General features: G+C 41.6%; 1 protein-coding gene across 1 annotated transcript in view; it reads right to left on the reverse strand.

Moving 5' to 3' along the window:
- cftr (CF transmembrane conductance regulator) overlaps positions 1–16,364 on the reverse strand; it is a 35,300-nt gene extending 18,936 nt beyond the window's left edge. The window contains exons 1-11 of the mRNA XM_041938147.1: positions 16,062–16,364; positions 14,600–14,710; positions 11,830–11,941; positions 9,721–9,936; positions 8,921–9,010; positions 6,820–6,983; positions 6,194–6,319; positions 5,260–5,506; positions 4,998–5,090; positions 2,806–2,982; positions 2,428–2,619 (exon numbers count right to left, since the gene is read on the reverse strand). Coding sequence (XP_041794081.1) covers positions 2,428–2,619; positions 2,806–2,982; positions 4,998–5,090; positions 5,260–5,506; positions 6,194–6,319; positions 6,820–6,983; positions 8,921–9,010; positions 9,721–9,936; positions 11,830–11,941; positions 14,600–14,710; positions 16,062–16,114 — 1,581 coding nt within the window. The 5' untranslated portion in view covers positions 16,115–16,364. The remainder of the gene's footprint in view (positions 1–2,427; positions 2,620–2,805; positions 2,983–4,997; positions 5,091–5,259; positions 5,507–6,193; positions 6,320–6,819; positions 6,984–8,920; positions 9,011–9,720; positions 9,937–11,829; positions 11,942–14,599; positions 14,711–16,061) is intronic.
- Between the last annotated feature and the right edge of the window lie 522 nt (positions 16,365–16,886).

The following is a 16,886-nucleotide window of genomic DNA, read 5'->3' on the forward strand; positions in this document are numbered from 1 at the left end:
AACACATGTTGTGTGTCTCACTGTGAACAAAAAGCACCTGCCGGGCCAGCAGCTAGCGGCTGGAGGAGGTGAAAGATGAGTTTACAGTGGGAAGACCACCCACGGCAGTCTGTCTGCTGCTTCAGGGGGCAACAATAGTGAGGAATTACAGTCACAAGCCCACTAAAACTCCTCGTCTCTGTCTGGAGAAATCTGCTCCGGTTGTCACTCCTGCCTGTCAGGGTTGCCTTGGGGATTTTTCCTGAAGTAGAAAATCCTGTGTGCACCTTCTCTCCTCATTTTAAGTCATCTCTAGTCTCTTGAAGTGACAGAAAGAGCATAGTGCTGCTACTCAAGATTTAAATCTGCCATCATTCTCAAATTAATTGACAGGCTTTAAAATTTAAAGTGTAACACACTACAACATCGAATGATGCTGCAAGTGGGTTCGTTTACATGGGTTATGTCAATACTGCAGTTTATGATGCAAATAAGTCAGGATCATTTTAGAAAAAATAAATGCAGATTCTCTATGAAAGACAACCTTCAATAGGAATATTGATAAAGATCGTGCTATTAAATAAGAATCTTGTGTTTCGAATTTGGAAAACATGAAAAATATGAGCATATATGAGCTGTAATTCTAAAATGTTCCTACTGTAACGACAGACTAATACACTATTTACGCTCACTTTTTTTTATTAGTTACCACAAATGACGACTTCAAGCAATGCATCAACCTCAACACTGCGAGGGAGAACTACTTTTTTAACAATCTGTCATTTTTAGAGGTTGCTTTAACAAAACTTCAGAGGAATCGTCTCCTGTTTGTCAGCCTTCCTGCCATTTCCATATAATAAACAGAAGAACTGTCAGTGTGACTCCTCTCCATACTGCTTTTGTTACCTCACTTTCTTCGACACCTCACGCCAGCGTTTGACGCCTCAAAGACAAAATGGAGGCTGTTTTTTTTACGGCACATGGAGACGTCAAGATTGCATGCCAGCTTTGTTTGCTGTGACAACATGTTGTGTTTTTGTCAAAACCACTGAGGCGCTGTCAGTGCCACAGGAGATCGGGCGTGGCAGAAAATAAATATGATGGTGTCACCCTCTGCATGAGCTGCTGCATTGATTTCAGTATAAATAATATTAATAAAGTGTATTTAAAATCTCAACATGTTCTTAAAAAAGTCACTGATTTATCAGCATAAATCGAAATATTATCAAAAATGGTTTTTTTTTAATAGTTGGAGTAGTTTGGATATATAGAGTATGTGACAGTTCATTAAATCACTGTAATGTACCGTAATTCCTAAATATTAACAAAATAGATTTACAAGAATAATGCATTTTAGATCGTCTATGTGTATGTATGTACAGCATGTTGGATGTATAGTGTCTGCTTACACACTATGTATTTTTTTTAAGTATGCCTCGGTGTGTAAAATGCATGTGCAATATTAAAAAAAAACATTTTTCACCACCACTTTACTTTCATGTATGCAGCATCATTTTTTTCTGCTCATCAACATAAACCATTTTTCATAATATTAGCTAATACTGACTCACAGACCGAACAGGCCCGCAGGTCTGGCGGTTTGTCCATACAGCTCGTCCGTGCTGTAACGTCTGTCACTGAGAACCAACAAGCTCATATTCCATCCCAGTGACAAAACGAGAGATTTCCATGGCAACAGAGGAGACATTATTCTGCTGAGGGGACGTCACTCAACACTGAGGCTTATGAGAGCGCGAGTGTGTGTGTGTGTGTGTGTGTGTGTGTGTATCAGTGTAAGAGACAGAGAATGTGCAGGCATGTGTGTCTTTGTGTGTGTGAGGGACATAATGGGTGTAAATGTGGACCGGGGGAAACCTGAACCTTCTTGACGCCTCGCAATCAGAAAACTGAGCAGAGAACATCAGGAGGAAGCTGAGTATGAGAGAGGAAAGTTTGGCCATGACGTAATATTTAGTGGCGCTTCTTAATTCTTTCAAAATAATTCTAAAAACATGACTTCCACCCAAATCGTCGTGCATGAGCGTTTTAAACAGCACTGATCCTGCGCATTAGGTCATTGAACACTCGTGCACCATATCTGCATGTCCAGTGTGTTCCAAATGCTTGTGTTTTCACCAAAATATGGGTGTTTATACTCATATTTATTTGGAAAATATGAGTGTTTCAGGCTCTTTGACCATATTGACTAGATTTCTTGGTAGAATATTCTGCAGGAGTGCTGTTAGAATATTGAGAACACTGCTGCCTGGGTGACTGCATCGATTTATCACCAAAATAAAGTCTTGGCAAAAATCCTCTGCTATAAAAGAAGTGGTTATGTTCAGCCAGCGTGGTTGAACATACCTACAGACATCAACTTCACCTGCAGAACAGACGGTGTGAAGAAGGGAGAGAAGAAGCATGAAAAACACGATAAAGTGAATGTACCTCCTCCAGCTGGCAGGCCTTGATAACGGAAGTGTAACGGTACTCGTCATAGGTCAAACCAAACAGGATGTTGTCTCGAATCGTCCCCGGCATGATCCACGAAGTCTGCGGTGAGAAGGAGATGCGACCGCTGTGTCTGATTTTACCCTCCGTGGGCACCAACTCTCCCAGGATCATCATGAGCAGAGAACTCTGGAGGAAAAACCAGGTTACACTTCATCCAACTACGTTTTTATTCTAAGGCATTAAGATTTTTCTCTCACATAGAAACACCTGGGCGTGTCGGGTTTCACTGCTTTGTAGCGAGTAGATTCAGCGTACTCTCTATAAACACTCATACCAAACTTTAATTTGGATGAGATGATTTCTTTGACCCACCTTCCCCGAGCCAGTGGATCCAGCCACCGCCAGCATCTTTCCCTTCTCCAGGTACAGGCTGATGTTTTTGAGGACAGGTGTGACGTAGAGGTTTGTGAAGAAGAGGCCGGGGTCACCGTTCAGGTGTCCGTTTGCTTTGTTCTCCTGCTTGATCTTCTCAAACAGTTCCCCAATGCCCTGCAGAAGAGTTCAAAATCAGCCTCAGCTATACTGTAGCACATAATATTATGTAATACTACACTGCACTACAATATGCTGTTATAGTAAAAACAATGCACCACACTAGGCTGTAGTATCCACAGCCTAGTGTGCACATGTACATGGCATGTGCTTGATAAGTGTTGTTCGTTTAGTTTACATAACTGCCTGCTTCAGGGCTGAATGAGTGTGTCCGTCACGCTGTGCTTTCAGATAGTGACACCGGGCCAAACTGCAGTGCGAAACAAGAGATTCTCCAAAGACAGAAGAAGTCTCACAATGGCCTTATTTCACCTCATCTGTCACCGCCTCTGTAAAGATTAATGGCTGACACATCTCACTGTTAGAAAAGGGGAACTCTGCTTGACTCGGCGGCTTAATCATTGACCCCTGCGGCATTTTATGGGTCACCGTTCCTCCAATGCCGGGACTTGCTGTGGTTCGTATATGTTTGCCTGTGCAATTCTTATTCTAATGAGCTGACGTACACGCTGTCAGCTGTAAAGAAAGGCAACACCCCTCCCATTCATCTGCGAATGGCACATTCCAGGAAGGGGAGAAGGCAAGGGGAGAATCTGGGAATTAGGTGATGAAGGCGATTCTGGATCTCAAAGGCAGATTCAGAGTGTTCCCAGCAAAGGCAAAGTTTGGTGACGACACTGGGATAATTAATTATGCAAAGTGACGGGAAAAAACACAGTGGGGCGTTGGTTTTCTCACGGTGTTGGGTGGTCACTGAATCACACCTGTTAGACTAAGTTTACAGCTTCTGCCTATACATAAGATTATACTACCCACTCCCGATGATGGTGAGGAATTAACATTTATACCTGTAATGCATGGTGCATTTAGGGGTTGTGGGAGTTCTAACTTGCCTTACTGGGTTTTTGGGACTCATATCATTATTGACATCTGAGAGTCAGATAATGTTTTATTATCTGTTTCTATTCTTCTGTTTTTACATAAATACATTACATAAACAAAAATATTTGATACTTACAGGTAACAGGTTGCACTGACATTTCTTGTTTCCTATTGGCTGACATATGGCCACATTATCTACAATAAACCAATATTGGCCAATAGATCAAACTGGTCACTTTTTATTTATCTCCACTGCTCTTTGTGGTATTATAAAAAAAAAAGCTGAATATTAAAATAATAACACGAGGCACAAGAAACTGCTGATAGTTGCATCCATCTACTGAAACAGAACCCATGAAACATATGATTTCGGGATCATTCTCACTACAAACTAAGGATAATGATGATTTATCAATGACTGATCAATGAACATTCAGATTTTGATCAATTAAGAAAGTTGTCTCAGTATTTGTGTAACCCTGGTGGATCGGTTCACATGGTGTTTTCAGCTGGTTTTCAGTGGATTTCAGTAACAGTGCTGCACCCTGAGCCACCCTCATTATAATGTGGGCATGGCATCTACATAACAATCAGCAAGATTTTAGTGTGTTGTGAAATCCAAGCAGCCGAACATTTGTAGGCTACAACACTTGATTGATACAAGGATGGGATCTTTGTTTCCTGCATGTCATCCAGAGAAGTCTGATAGTTGTGGTGGAAAGTTAAGTTTTTTTGCATTCGTTTGGCTATATGGTGAATAAAAACATTTCGTGCTATGACAGTAGTTATTGCATGACTCAAATACCTAATTTACCTGTGTTGTGCTGTGAAAATAGCCCATTTCATTTTGAATGTAAGTACTTAACTTACTTAATACGTAATACTTATTATTGATCATCAACATAACTGATGATAGTTTAAGAAACCTGCTTAAAATGTGTATTGCTCCTATCAAGCCATGCAATCATGGGGATCTCAGTGTTTATCTTGGTGTTACTTGACCTCAGGAAGCATTGTTCTCACCTAATGGAGGAAACGTAACACTAAACATACAGTATTTGCTATACGTGTCAAATGACAGTAATTTTCATTAAGTCTCACATTCAGCTTTGACAAACAGATAAACACACCTCGTCCCAGGATGCAGACACGTTGACTAGCTCCACTTCAGTGGTGGTCAGGTTGTACTCCAGCACTCTGTACTCTTCCTTCATCAGGAATTCCTGGAGAAAGCAAAACGCAGGCAGATGCATCTGCATTATATATGTATTTCTCATGTACTGCTCAGTCCTGTTATGAGCCAATGCCAAATCTGACATTTTTAAATGGAATCTGCTGATCGCCTTGACATTTCTAGCAGGCACGCACGTCTCAACGCCCCTCTGAACCAACCTCGATCTTCTTGACCAGTGCCAGCGTGTCGTACCACATCTGGATGGATCCTGGGAGCTGGCGGGTCAGCGTCATTCGCAGCACCATGCAGTAGGAGGCTGTGGTAAAGATGCGGCGCAGGATGATGCCTTTACTGAGTGCATGCGGAACGACGGCAGACACGATGACCAAGATGGCGGAAAAGAAGTACGAGGCGCTGTAGAAGTAACGCAGAGAACCGATCTTCCTCGTCAGCGTCATCTCGTCCCTGAGGAAGGAAGGAGAAGATGATTACATGTACCATATCTAACATGGGCCACATCAAAATTTATACCAGAAAACCACTGCTAGATAGCAACCAACTACCAAAAAGGCATTCTGCTTAACAACGTGTCAGCTTTTCATGCTGCTACTATCAGGTAAATGTGAAGTTTTGGTGGCTCTGTGTTAGCTCTGATACTTATGAACATATTTCTGCACCACAACACCAAAACTCTTTGCCCTACGTTTATTGTACTTGTCAATTACAAAGATCCCGATTCTGGCTCAGACAGCCACCGGTGACGCCAGCGTGGCTCTGCTGGTTGACCACATGTTTTAACATCTCCCTCTCAATTTTAGCACCAGGTTGATTCCATTTCTACTGTCCAGTCAAAGCCTTTTCAGTGTGATGTTGGCTATGACCAGAGTAATGCTGCTTCCTTCTACACTACTGTCTACTTTAACAGTTGTGTTGAGGGAAAGAAACTACTAACAGCCAACTTTTAGATGCTTTAACACTTTCTGTTCTTCTGAAGACTTTCAAGCTATTTTAAATAACCAGCAGATAAACTGTTGTAGTCAGCATGAAGCAAACACAAGTAAACTAATGTAAACTTGGGTATTAAAAGACTGCAAAATATCTGGAGGAAATGTTCCTTTTGTGGTACAGTTGCTGTGTGTTTTGGTGTCTTACTGCCTGATGTTCTTGATGATGGTCTCCATTACCTCCTCCCAACCGTATGCCTTCACAGAGTGGATGTTCTCCACGATCTCTGAGGTGAGAGCCAGGCGGCGGTTGATCATCCCTCCTCGCTTCACCCTGTTTGCAGGACACACTTTTACATTACCAACTACATCAGCATCATACGTGCACAGAGGCAGATTTCTGTGAGTACACAGAAATAATGTACTGTATATGCAGATGCACAGGCAGGTACACAGACAGAGCAATGCACGTGGTCACCATGAGCACACACGTGCAAGCATGAAACCTTGCATATGTACAAGTATGAACATGCAGCTACACATGCTCAACGCACCTGTACTGTACACAGCAAATGTTTGTGCATGATGTGTGCTGCACATATGTGCTGTATGTATATGTGCAGTATGTGAATATGAAAGTAACAGCACAAAATGCATAAATGTATTTCTTTAACAACTTCTGAAAGTGGTTATCGGAGAAAAAGATGAATATATATATGTAGCTATTTTTTTCAGAGAGCAGACAAAATACATTATGTTATAAATTATGTTATGGTTGTAATATACTGATATATGTTCTATTGTATGAGTGAATGTGTGGTAGTGTTTCCCCACCGGTGTGGTCCCATCTTCTGTGTGAGCCAAGCCTGGATGATGCCCAGCAGAGTCAGAGATGCCAGCGCGCAAAAGCTGTTCACGTCGATCAGCTCCCAGAGCAGACCCACGCACAGTATACACTGCAGGGGGGTGATCCACACAAAGTGGGCCAAACCCAAACTCTGGAATAAAACACACAGTGACAGTAGTGTATATAAGGTAACTGGAATATGACTTTTATTACAGGAGTAAAACTGGAAATGTTGTTTTGCTTCTGACCACAGGTCAAAGGTCAGGTTCAAGGAACACTGGACTGAAAACATTGTTTTCAGTGTCATCACTACCTGTGTGCCTGGAGGGTGGCTCTGAAACGTTATTCAGCTTCGATCAATGTACACAAAACAGAGCTAGAGACAGTCATGTGCATCAAAGGTGAAGTGTTTACTACGGCAGCAACAAACTAAAACTCTATATCAAGCCATATTTTTGTGAAAACATGAGGATTTGGAACATGCTGAGCATACATGCAGACAGCATAGCATGTGGATTATGCTAATATAGGCTATTACATGAAGAGCCAGGTCTGACTACGATGCGACTGGGATTCAAACATTTTCATTCAAATAAATGTAGGTTTCATCTATGGTGCTTTCCAACAGCCTTGAATCTACGTGTGATGTGCATATAATTATGTTACTTCCAAGTTCTGAAGGAAAACTTGATACTTTTTTTTGGGTCAACCAAAACAATAATTCTTATGATTAATTATTAATGAAAACTAAAAACGTACTGTATGTTTTCTGTGAGTGTTATTTTGACAATGGCAAATATTCAAACGAGGTCTGGTAAAAGCCTGTAAAAGAAAATCCATCTGAACCACTGCAGCACACCTTCATTCACCTGAGTGAAGTGAGAGTGCTGGGTTTACCACAGGGCATTTTGGCAGGACTACACACTGAGACATGACGTCACATTGATAATGTTTTACAGCTGTTTTTTTTCTGAATAAAATTCCCCATCCTGACACACTGTGCATGAAAGACTTGCAGTATAGAAGAATGAGTGATTTCATCCAGTCAGCTCACCTCAATAAGCTCCCTTTCATCCACTCACCTACAAGGGAATCAGCTCACACACAGACTAGGTAACCCCAACCAATCATTATAGTGTAAGAGAGAGTGGTGCACCGGGCCAAGCCACATCCAGGCCAGGTGATAATTGTCTCAAAGCAGGTTGCAGAGTGTTTCCACATTCAACACTTGAGCGAGACCCAAGGCAAGACTGAGTTCAGCGTGTACACGCACACACACGCACACACACGCACACACACGCACACACGCGCACACACACACACCTCCAGCTATGTTGTCTTGCATAATCAGGAATTTGTTTTTCAACACTGATTCAGTTACAGGGTGTTTACGTATACACTCCTAATAAACAATTAGTGTTTGTTTGTATATGTGTGTGTCTATTGTTCTGCATCTACTGTATTCTAATTGTCCCTCAGTGTGAAGGTGATGGGTCATAAAACAGACTCACTGAAGTCAGTGAGGGTGTGAACTGTCAATCCTCCTGTCCCTCATCCTGCCTGTGGAGACAAAAACTTTCTCCCAGCTATTTCCGCATGAGTGGAAAACTACTGTATTGTTCCTTTCACTTGAACTGATCTGATTTTTGCACCCAAACGATGGGACATAATTAACATTCAACAGTCACTTTCAAAAGCATTTCCTGTAGTTCAGAAATCTCCACAGTGTACACTAAAATCTCATTTTATATTCATCTCTGTACTCTTTCTAAAAAAGATGATTTTACAAACAAGTGTTGAGGATTCTTCCATTTCTCTACATCTCACCATCAATTGGAGCCCAGAGTTGATATGTCTTTAACATTTTCATGCTTCATTGGTTTTAAATGAAAGATTTTCATTTGGTGGAAGATAAAACATCCCTGTTCCTTGCAGCTGGTAACTCAGGGAGCCAGTAAATTACAGGAATTTTACCTTTGGATTTGGAGCATTTGAATTGTCAGAGATTACAGAGATTAATGGTTTATGGGATAGTAAAAAGGAAAGAAAAACCTGCTCAAGTTAGGAAAAATGCTTGGGTTTTCTCACCTCATCCAGCTTGTTGAGGTGGGCGGACATCAGACTGACCAGCTGACCGGTGCTGATCTTGTCCAAGACTCGGCTGGATAGCTTCAAGGTCTGAAAAGGTCAAAGGTCAGGGGTCAGTTGAAGCACAAAGGGAGAACGTGAACTGGTTGACAGGACGCTGGCGACACGTGGCCACGCTTTTGGCACCAGGCTGCCCCCCTCTCAGCCGCCTCTGCTGGACCTCCACATGTGAGAAGCTTTCTGGGAACATTCAGTCAGGCATGCTGAATGAGAGGGAAGCATTGAGCTGACGTTTCTGTCTGATCTTCAAAACAATAGCAAAACAAAAGCTGACAAAAGCTCACACACAACCGTCTTACTATCTTATCAGCTGGGTTGTTTTGTACCAAGAGCTGGTTGTTACAGCAGTGACTACAAGTGGTGATCGTTCGATTCATGTGTAATCAGAGATAAACACCCACAGTGCAAACAGATACAAGTTTCTAGAGACTTTACACTTGAACTCCACAACAATTCAGAGGCAAATACTGTACTTTTTACTCTCATTCTGTTGCAAATTAAAATTTAATGAGATATTATTTAATGTCAGCATCTCCAAAATGTCAACATTTTAGAATAAATTTAAAAACACATTATTTCATTGTGAAACTAAATTTTAGATATATCTTCAGACAAAGCTCTAACAAAAGGAAATTAGGTTGGAAAGTCATCCTCACCTGTGAAGACTGGTTTACGTTTCACATAAATAAAGAGACAAATGAGTGTCGGCTCTATAAATACACCCTTTTCTCTCTTCTTACCTTCTTGTATATAAGGCTGAAAAGGGCGATGCGGATCTGCATGCCCAGGTGATGCAGGCCAAAGATGGCAGGTTGTAGAAGGAGGAAGCGGGCAGTGAAGAGGAGGCAGAGGCCCAGTGCCAGGTAGTATCCCTGGCTCCGCTCCGGAGCGTGGAACGGGTCAAAGGAGGCGATGATGCGACCCAGAAGCTGAGGCTGCACCGTCTTGGAAGCCTCCTGCACCAAGAGGAGGGACAATGAGAGGAGAGATTAACTTATTTTATATAATTTTACATTAATAACTCCTTATTTTTTCTGCCTGAGTGAAAAACAAAAATGATGCTTGTCTTGTGCCAGTGGAGCAGGTAAGTAGTCAACTCGTGGTCAATCACTGGCAAGACGATACACATATTTGCGGTGAATGTCATTCATAATCACCATTATTTGCACAAACAAATCCAAACTTTTAAAAATAGTTTTCATCATTTAGCAATGTTCATTTATATCTTGAACCTAAACCTAAAACATACATTGTGATATAGAGCATCAACAGATTTTCATTCAAGTCAAGTCAGACATTGTTGCAGCACACAAGGAAGAAAAATACAAGAATAATGTCACACATTTAAAAAAATGCATGGATCCACATTTGGATCAGGACATGTCCAGCTAGCCAAGAGCACATCGCTGTCACAACTTCGTATTTAACCGTAACATACTTGAGATTCTGCTAAATATTTCAGAAAATAAAACAACCACAAACTCCTTTGGCTTCTACCGAGAACCTTCCCCCAAAGCGCCCGTTTTCCCACACAGCCTCTTTAAGACCTAACGGGCATTCTTGTTGTCATGACGACCACCTCCAACTGCACTAACTGACGCACCGGCTGCTGTCACCACCTTCCCATAAGTCCCGGACAGTGAGCTGGTTTGCGACACTATGGTGCGACATGCTTGTGATGTTTGTGCGTCACTGCCCTGCAGCTCAATAGGGCCTCGCCGCTCGAACAGTGTTAACAGGTGACACATACACACACATGCAGGTGGAGCTGGAAGCTTTAAAACTAATGTGGCTATGACCTCCTATACTGTACTTTGTGTTGACATCCAGTATCATTACATTTGAGCATTTTTAATGTGAAGCAATGACAGTTACTCAGCGGTTTCAGTGGCGACCATTGTTTCATTATGAGCAGGATGGATATCGTGTATAGTATCTCAGGCAGCATTTACTCAATGAAATATTACATTATCTAAAGAATAATAAAGAGAACAAACCTGTGTAAAAGTGAAATACCAAACTTTTTCTGGTTACAGTCTTTAAAACTGGATGATTTGCTGCATTTTCTTGCTTTCTTTACTGTGCATTGAGTGCTTTTAGGTTGTTTTTATACCATTGGTCAAGTAAGAAATATGAAGATATTTAGGCTCTAGGAAGTTGTGATTATTCTCAATATTTCTTAGGTTAAACATATCAAATGTTTGAACAACTAATTAGACAGCATACCATCTCCCAGAAGACAGGCAGGGACATGAGTGTATATTTCATGTGTCTGTATGTTTCTGACTAGAATAAACACAGGCTGTAAGATGCAGCATCGTTAAATGTGGGTGGTAAAGAGATGCACTTAAAAGATGTGTTAAATTAGAGTCATTTTTTATTTCTTTATTTTAAAGTTTCAATAGCTGATCTCATGTTTTTGATGTGCATTTAGTTGGTGATGGTGAAGCTGTTTGTGCTTTTTTTTCTTTTTTTTTTTTTTTTTAATTGTTCCATAAAGGATACAAAAGGCTTAAAGGGAACTGTGTTTTGGGACATTCTTGCTTGAATGATAGGGGGGTGAATGTTGCTAATCTCCCCCAAATCTACACCTCACCCTCATCACATTGGCCCAGATGTGGATTTTTTTGGACTCAAACAATGTTAATTTGTCAACCCAAATCAGAGCTTTAAAACATCCCTTCAGAAACCTTTAATTCAAATTAAAACTTCTCTCTACTTTTAGCTGCAGACAATCGTGAGTTTATGTTTGCAAATCAACAATATAATCCATCATGTGAGAGTTAACGCCACAAGTCGAGCTATGTCAGATCTGCTTCCTGCAGAGATGACAGACCCGACAGACTCACCCCGAGGTAGAGGAGGACGCCAAAGAAGGCGAAAGGGCCGAGGAAGCAGCGGGCCAGCGCTCTCAACAGCCTGGGCTGGTTCTTGGCCGACACCACCTCTCTGTCCCATTCTCTGCAGGGAGGACAGAGTTACAACACAGTTAAACAGCAGTGCAGGCGGGGTGAAGAGTCACACATCCACCAGCCAAATGCCAGCAGAGTCTGGCTGTTCTATTTGTCTACTACTACTTTGCAACAAACCAGCTGCTGTCCACTTTTTAAGAGTCCTTTCTCAGCTCTGGCTCTCACTGGATGAGAGGCTGAAGTGCATTTATTTATTTTCATGTTGTCAGAAATTCTTTAGCCACCAATGGTTTGTTCAGTTTGTAGAACTCTTGTCTATGTTGAATCACAACTTTCTGTCAATTTTTACAGGTTTTACTGATTTTTCTAAAAATACTTTTGAATGTTGGCTGTTGTAGCGGTAAGTTTGCTTCCCTTGTTACAACCCTGTTGGATTAACTTCCCACAACTGCTCTGGCAAGCAGTTAAGGCTACAGTAAGTAGCTACATTGTTCTCTGAGGGCCATTTAATATATATACAATATTAGCTTTTGCAGCATAAGTAAATCCACTCCACGCCAGAAACCATCTCTGAATTGAACTGAGCGGGTGATGAAGGGGCTGATGGTACACAGCATGCTTTAATGGAAGGTAAAGTTCACATTCCCAGAAGCCTCCACTGTTTGCCTAATCGGAATCATGAAAGCAAAATCACCCACCACTGCTCATTCATCACCCGGTGGGCGCTGAGCCCTTTCTAAAGGTCGACTTTTTAACACCCATGTACATTAACTGGCTTGTTGGCACCGTTCAGCGTGACGCAGGCCTCTGGGTAACCAAGAGGCAGGGCCAGTGTGGGGCACCACTGTGGCTGTTTAAATAAAGAAGACACATGATTTAATATTCTGGTTAACATCTAATTTCTGCTTTAAGAAAATCATAACATTTGCCAAAGAACAGTAAAGAAAGGATGGGGAGGAGACGAAAGAAGTAACAATGGAAAGAAGACGAACAAAAAGACAAGATAACTTTTTAAGTTTGGATATTTAGAATCTTAAATGTGCCGTTTCAGTATGGAGGGAGAGAAAAACACATTATATTCAGTGCCATTATGCACACTGTATTGTGTTACTGTGTGGCCATGACTGGGCTTGAGAAACGTTATTATTTAGCCTTGAATTATTTATTTCAAGATTTTTAATGACCAGTGACCATTCAATGGTGTGAAGAGTAAATGAGTTAGTGAGAGGGAAAGGGATGTGTGGCGGCCTAGTGGTTAAAGGAGCAGAGGGGGGAAAAAAAAAAAAGCCTGACAGCCACAGAGATGAGAAAGCAAGAAAACAGCCAAAGGTTCATTTAGTGTGAGGAAAGAAAGAGAAGGAAGGGAAGACAATTTGAAAGTGGAGAGAGAAGAGTTAACCTTGTCCATCATCTGCTGCCTCGCTGTTTGTTTGGCACACACATGTTTGGTTTATGTCTCGCCCTGTTTAAATGCCAGCCCATATTTTAACTTGACTCTGATGGAGGGACGGCTACTGTAAACACATGTAGGGCGCGAATGAAAAACATCATGGGTGCAGACTTCCAGGTTGCAGTTTTTCTACGAATTCACCCACCATTAAAGGGTTTTATGATTTTACTTCATGCACGCTGGTTAGATAGATATCAGGTGCACAGTGTGCAGTGTACATGCTACCTACATGTGTGTTTATGATGAAGTGGATGGTTGTAGTTTATACAGTGAATAACTACATACATCGACAATGCATGTGTTGTCGCTACATGTTGTCATCATTTGTAGGTGCAGTTCAGTCAGTGATTTCATGCTCTTCCTAGAATACCTTACAAGCAGCACCTAAAAATGGGCTTGAACTTACTGCACTGGGATGTGGGTTGTACATGTAGCCGGAACATACCACAGCAGGAACAGTATTGTCAGCCCCTGTGTGCGATAACTGAACGTTGGTGGAAAGTGGCAGCGCTCCACAGAAGGCGGCCTTCGATTCTGAGGGACTGACACCAAAATTTGATGTTTGGTGTTGATGTTTTAAATTGATGACTTGTGTGATGGTGGCACAATCCGATGGAGGTGCAGAAAACATGCTAACACATCAATTTGTTTGTTGTCAGCAAGCTGTCAATGTGAAAACTGCCACACCAAACAATCAAATTTAATTAAAATTTTTAACGTGTTGATATGGGTCAGGATGGATGTTTTCCCTAAGATGACAGATCACCTAAGAGGTTATATATTATGATGTTATTATGTTACCCAAATGGACAAAAACTTCAATTTTAAACCAGAATCTTTAGGTTTAGAATATCTCTGACTACCTAACAGGTGACACTTCCATGTTTATGTCACAGTCCCGCTTGCATAATGGTGGAATTTGCTTTATATATCAATTAAGCAATGCCAGGGCATTGCTTAATTGCACCATGTGGCTGGCACTTTGTCCGTACACGGACACAAGCCAGACCAATTGCTCGTTAACTGATCAAAACACAAGGTTTATTAATTATATCATGCTCGGGACCACAAGAAACCACACCACAATGCTACCGGAGGTCTTAGGACCCACTATGTGAAAATGTCATAATCAATGAATCAGACGACAGTATGGGAGAAGACTACTTCTTATCTGTTCTCCCAAGGTCCAGATCTCTTAATGGAAAAAAAAACAAAAACAAAAACAGAATCAGGTTCACAAACTTAAACTGCACAAACCTTTCGAGTCTCTCAGAGAGGTTGTCTGCCAGATCAAAGGAAGGAGCTTTATAAACATCTGCAAGCTCCAACTTCTTTCTGAAGCCCTTCCTCAGCAGCGGTGACGTCCACCTGCACAAAAACCGCAAATTAGACAGGCTGTTGGGTATCGGCTGTTTGAAGCTGGGACGCCTCCAGCAAAAAATGCATGCGCACCTGAGAGCATACGTCTGAAAACAGACAGTTAAAATCTATTTGTATTGACACACATTTATTCTAAGTGCACCGGGATGTCTTACTATCCACTGCTGACAGACACTGTATATTAAACTCTTATAAAACATATGATATAATTAGGTAAAAATATGTGAAAGACTATTTTAAATGCATTTGTCTCTGTGTGGTTAGATGATAAGCCCTTGCCATAAAAGCTGGTGTGGAGTGTCTGGAACCTTTAAAGTAGCCTGGTGTTAGCTGTAATATAAGTAATCCCTGAGGTTTCACAGTCAGACTAATGGCAGAGAAGGGAGATTAAGTGAGATGTTTGCCAGTCTCTGTGACTAAATCATTTAAAGAAAGGCTGTGACATACAGTAGTTTACATCATCAGACTTTTTCAGTTTGAATTTTTCTATATGACCTGTGATTAGTGGGAGGAGAGCGGACCTATCAGTGCACACTTTATCCTTTTAAGTGGAGGATATTCAAATGTCTCACTAATGATGCTGGGCAGAGTGAGTATTGTAGGATAGTAGAAGCACACACACCATAGTTCCTATTCTCAAAAATACCATGACACACTCAGGTGTAACCAGTCACACTTCAAAACGCAGCTGTAATGCTTTCAGAGTGTCAGAAATGTTTTACTCAACGTGTCTCACCACGCTTCTCAAGAGCGTCCACCCCACCTGACAGCGTTTTCTAGAACATACCTCCACTGAGCGCAACTCGGTGCGTATTTTACGCACGGAGAGAGCGAACACTCCGTCTCAGTGGCACTTTGTGAGTGAAATATGCCTCTAATCTCCATTGAAAAGAAAATAAGACGTGAAGACGGTTCATGCCAGTATGACAGCACTTCAGATCGCAATCACAAATGTTTGAGAGGTTTTATGTTTAATGTAATTTCTACACAAAAGAGACCCAAAGTTTCACATTTATTATTTCAGTTCCTCCGAACACGCTTCGACAGAATAATCAGCAGCTGAGAATTGGAGCAAGTGGAGCTCTTATTATTCATCTAACAAAATTGATTCCTATTAGATTTTTCTCACGCAAGTCACCAAATGATGTTTAAAGTTTAAAATGTTTACTGTTTGCACTGTATTGAGAGATGCTCAACAGCTTTATTTCTATGGATTTTTGCGCTTATCATTATGATAGGTACGATTGGTAACGGTGAGGTAATAAGAGCTGCGTCTGCACGTTTCCATGCGGAGAAACTCCAGCTCCTCAGATAAAAGACGTAGACAAGCATGTCTTACCAGAAGAAAAATTTGGAGAAGAAGTTCGCATCTTCCACCGGTGACTTCTGCATCCTAAGTGCGCCGCCAGTTTGGTTTCTCTGCACCTGAGTCGTTTGCGTGCGCGTCGCTCACATTTGTGGGTCCCCAGAGTGGCTCCGTTCCCACAGACAGGCAGAGGGTGCTCGCCTGGGTTATCCTCCACTGTGTGCCTCCGGTAAATGTGATATCACTGTTACGTTTTCTTCCTTCTCTCCAAAACCAAGACTGGTATCTCCCTGGTCTTCTCTGGTCCCGCTCGCTCTGTCTGCCCCTGTTGTCTTGCTCTCTCGTTCAGTGCGACAGAGAGAGGACAGTCCATCCTTTATGGGCTCGCCAAAACTTGCGGAGACACACGTCATCTCCACGCCGATGAGCCTCAGGTTGCGTATTGTGGCAACAAGCTGAAGAGGTAAAGCCAGCTGATCCGAATGAGGTCACTTCAGCGGACTGATATTGATCCATATACAACACCAGGCAACACTTGGAACAATGGGAGTGCAAAGCTCAATATGGAATATTTCGTGCACTTAAATTTAATTCAGAGGAAATCAAGTTTCTTAAATAATCTATGTTGCGGTTCAAATATGTAAAGTTGAAACTGCCTTAAGTGTACAAAATGTGGAATGATTCTGATATGTCTCAACTACAGAATGCTTCCTAAAAATATTCATGTTTATCTCACTTTGCAACCCCATCATGTAACGTTTACTATCTTCAAATCACTGATCTGTGAAAAAACAAACATTTCCCACACTAGGTGACAGTACGTGGAGCTCTGAAAAACCATCAACTGATCTGTAAAAG

Source organism: Chelmon rostratus, chromosome 6 (assembly GCF_017976325.1).
Source record: "Chelmon rostratus isolate fCheRos1 chromosome 6, fCheRos1.pri, whole genome shotgun sequence".
NCBI lineage: Eukaryota > Metazoa > Chordata > Actinopteri > Chaetodontiformes > Chaetodontidae > Chelmon > Chelmon rostratus.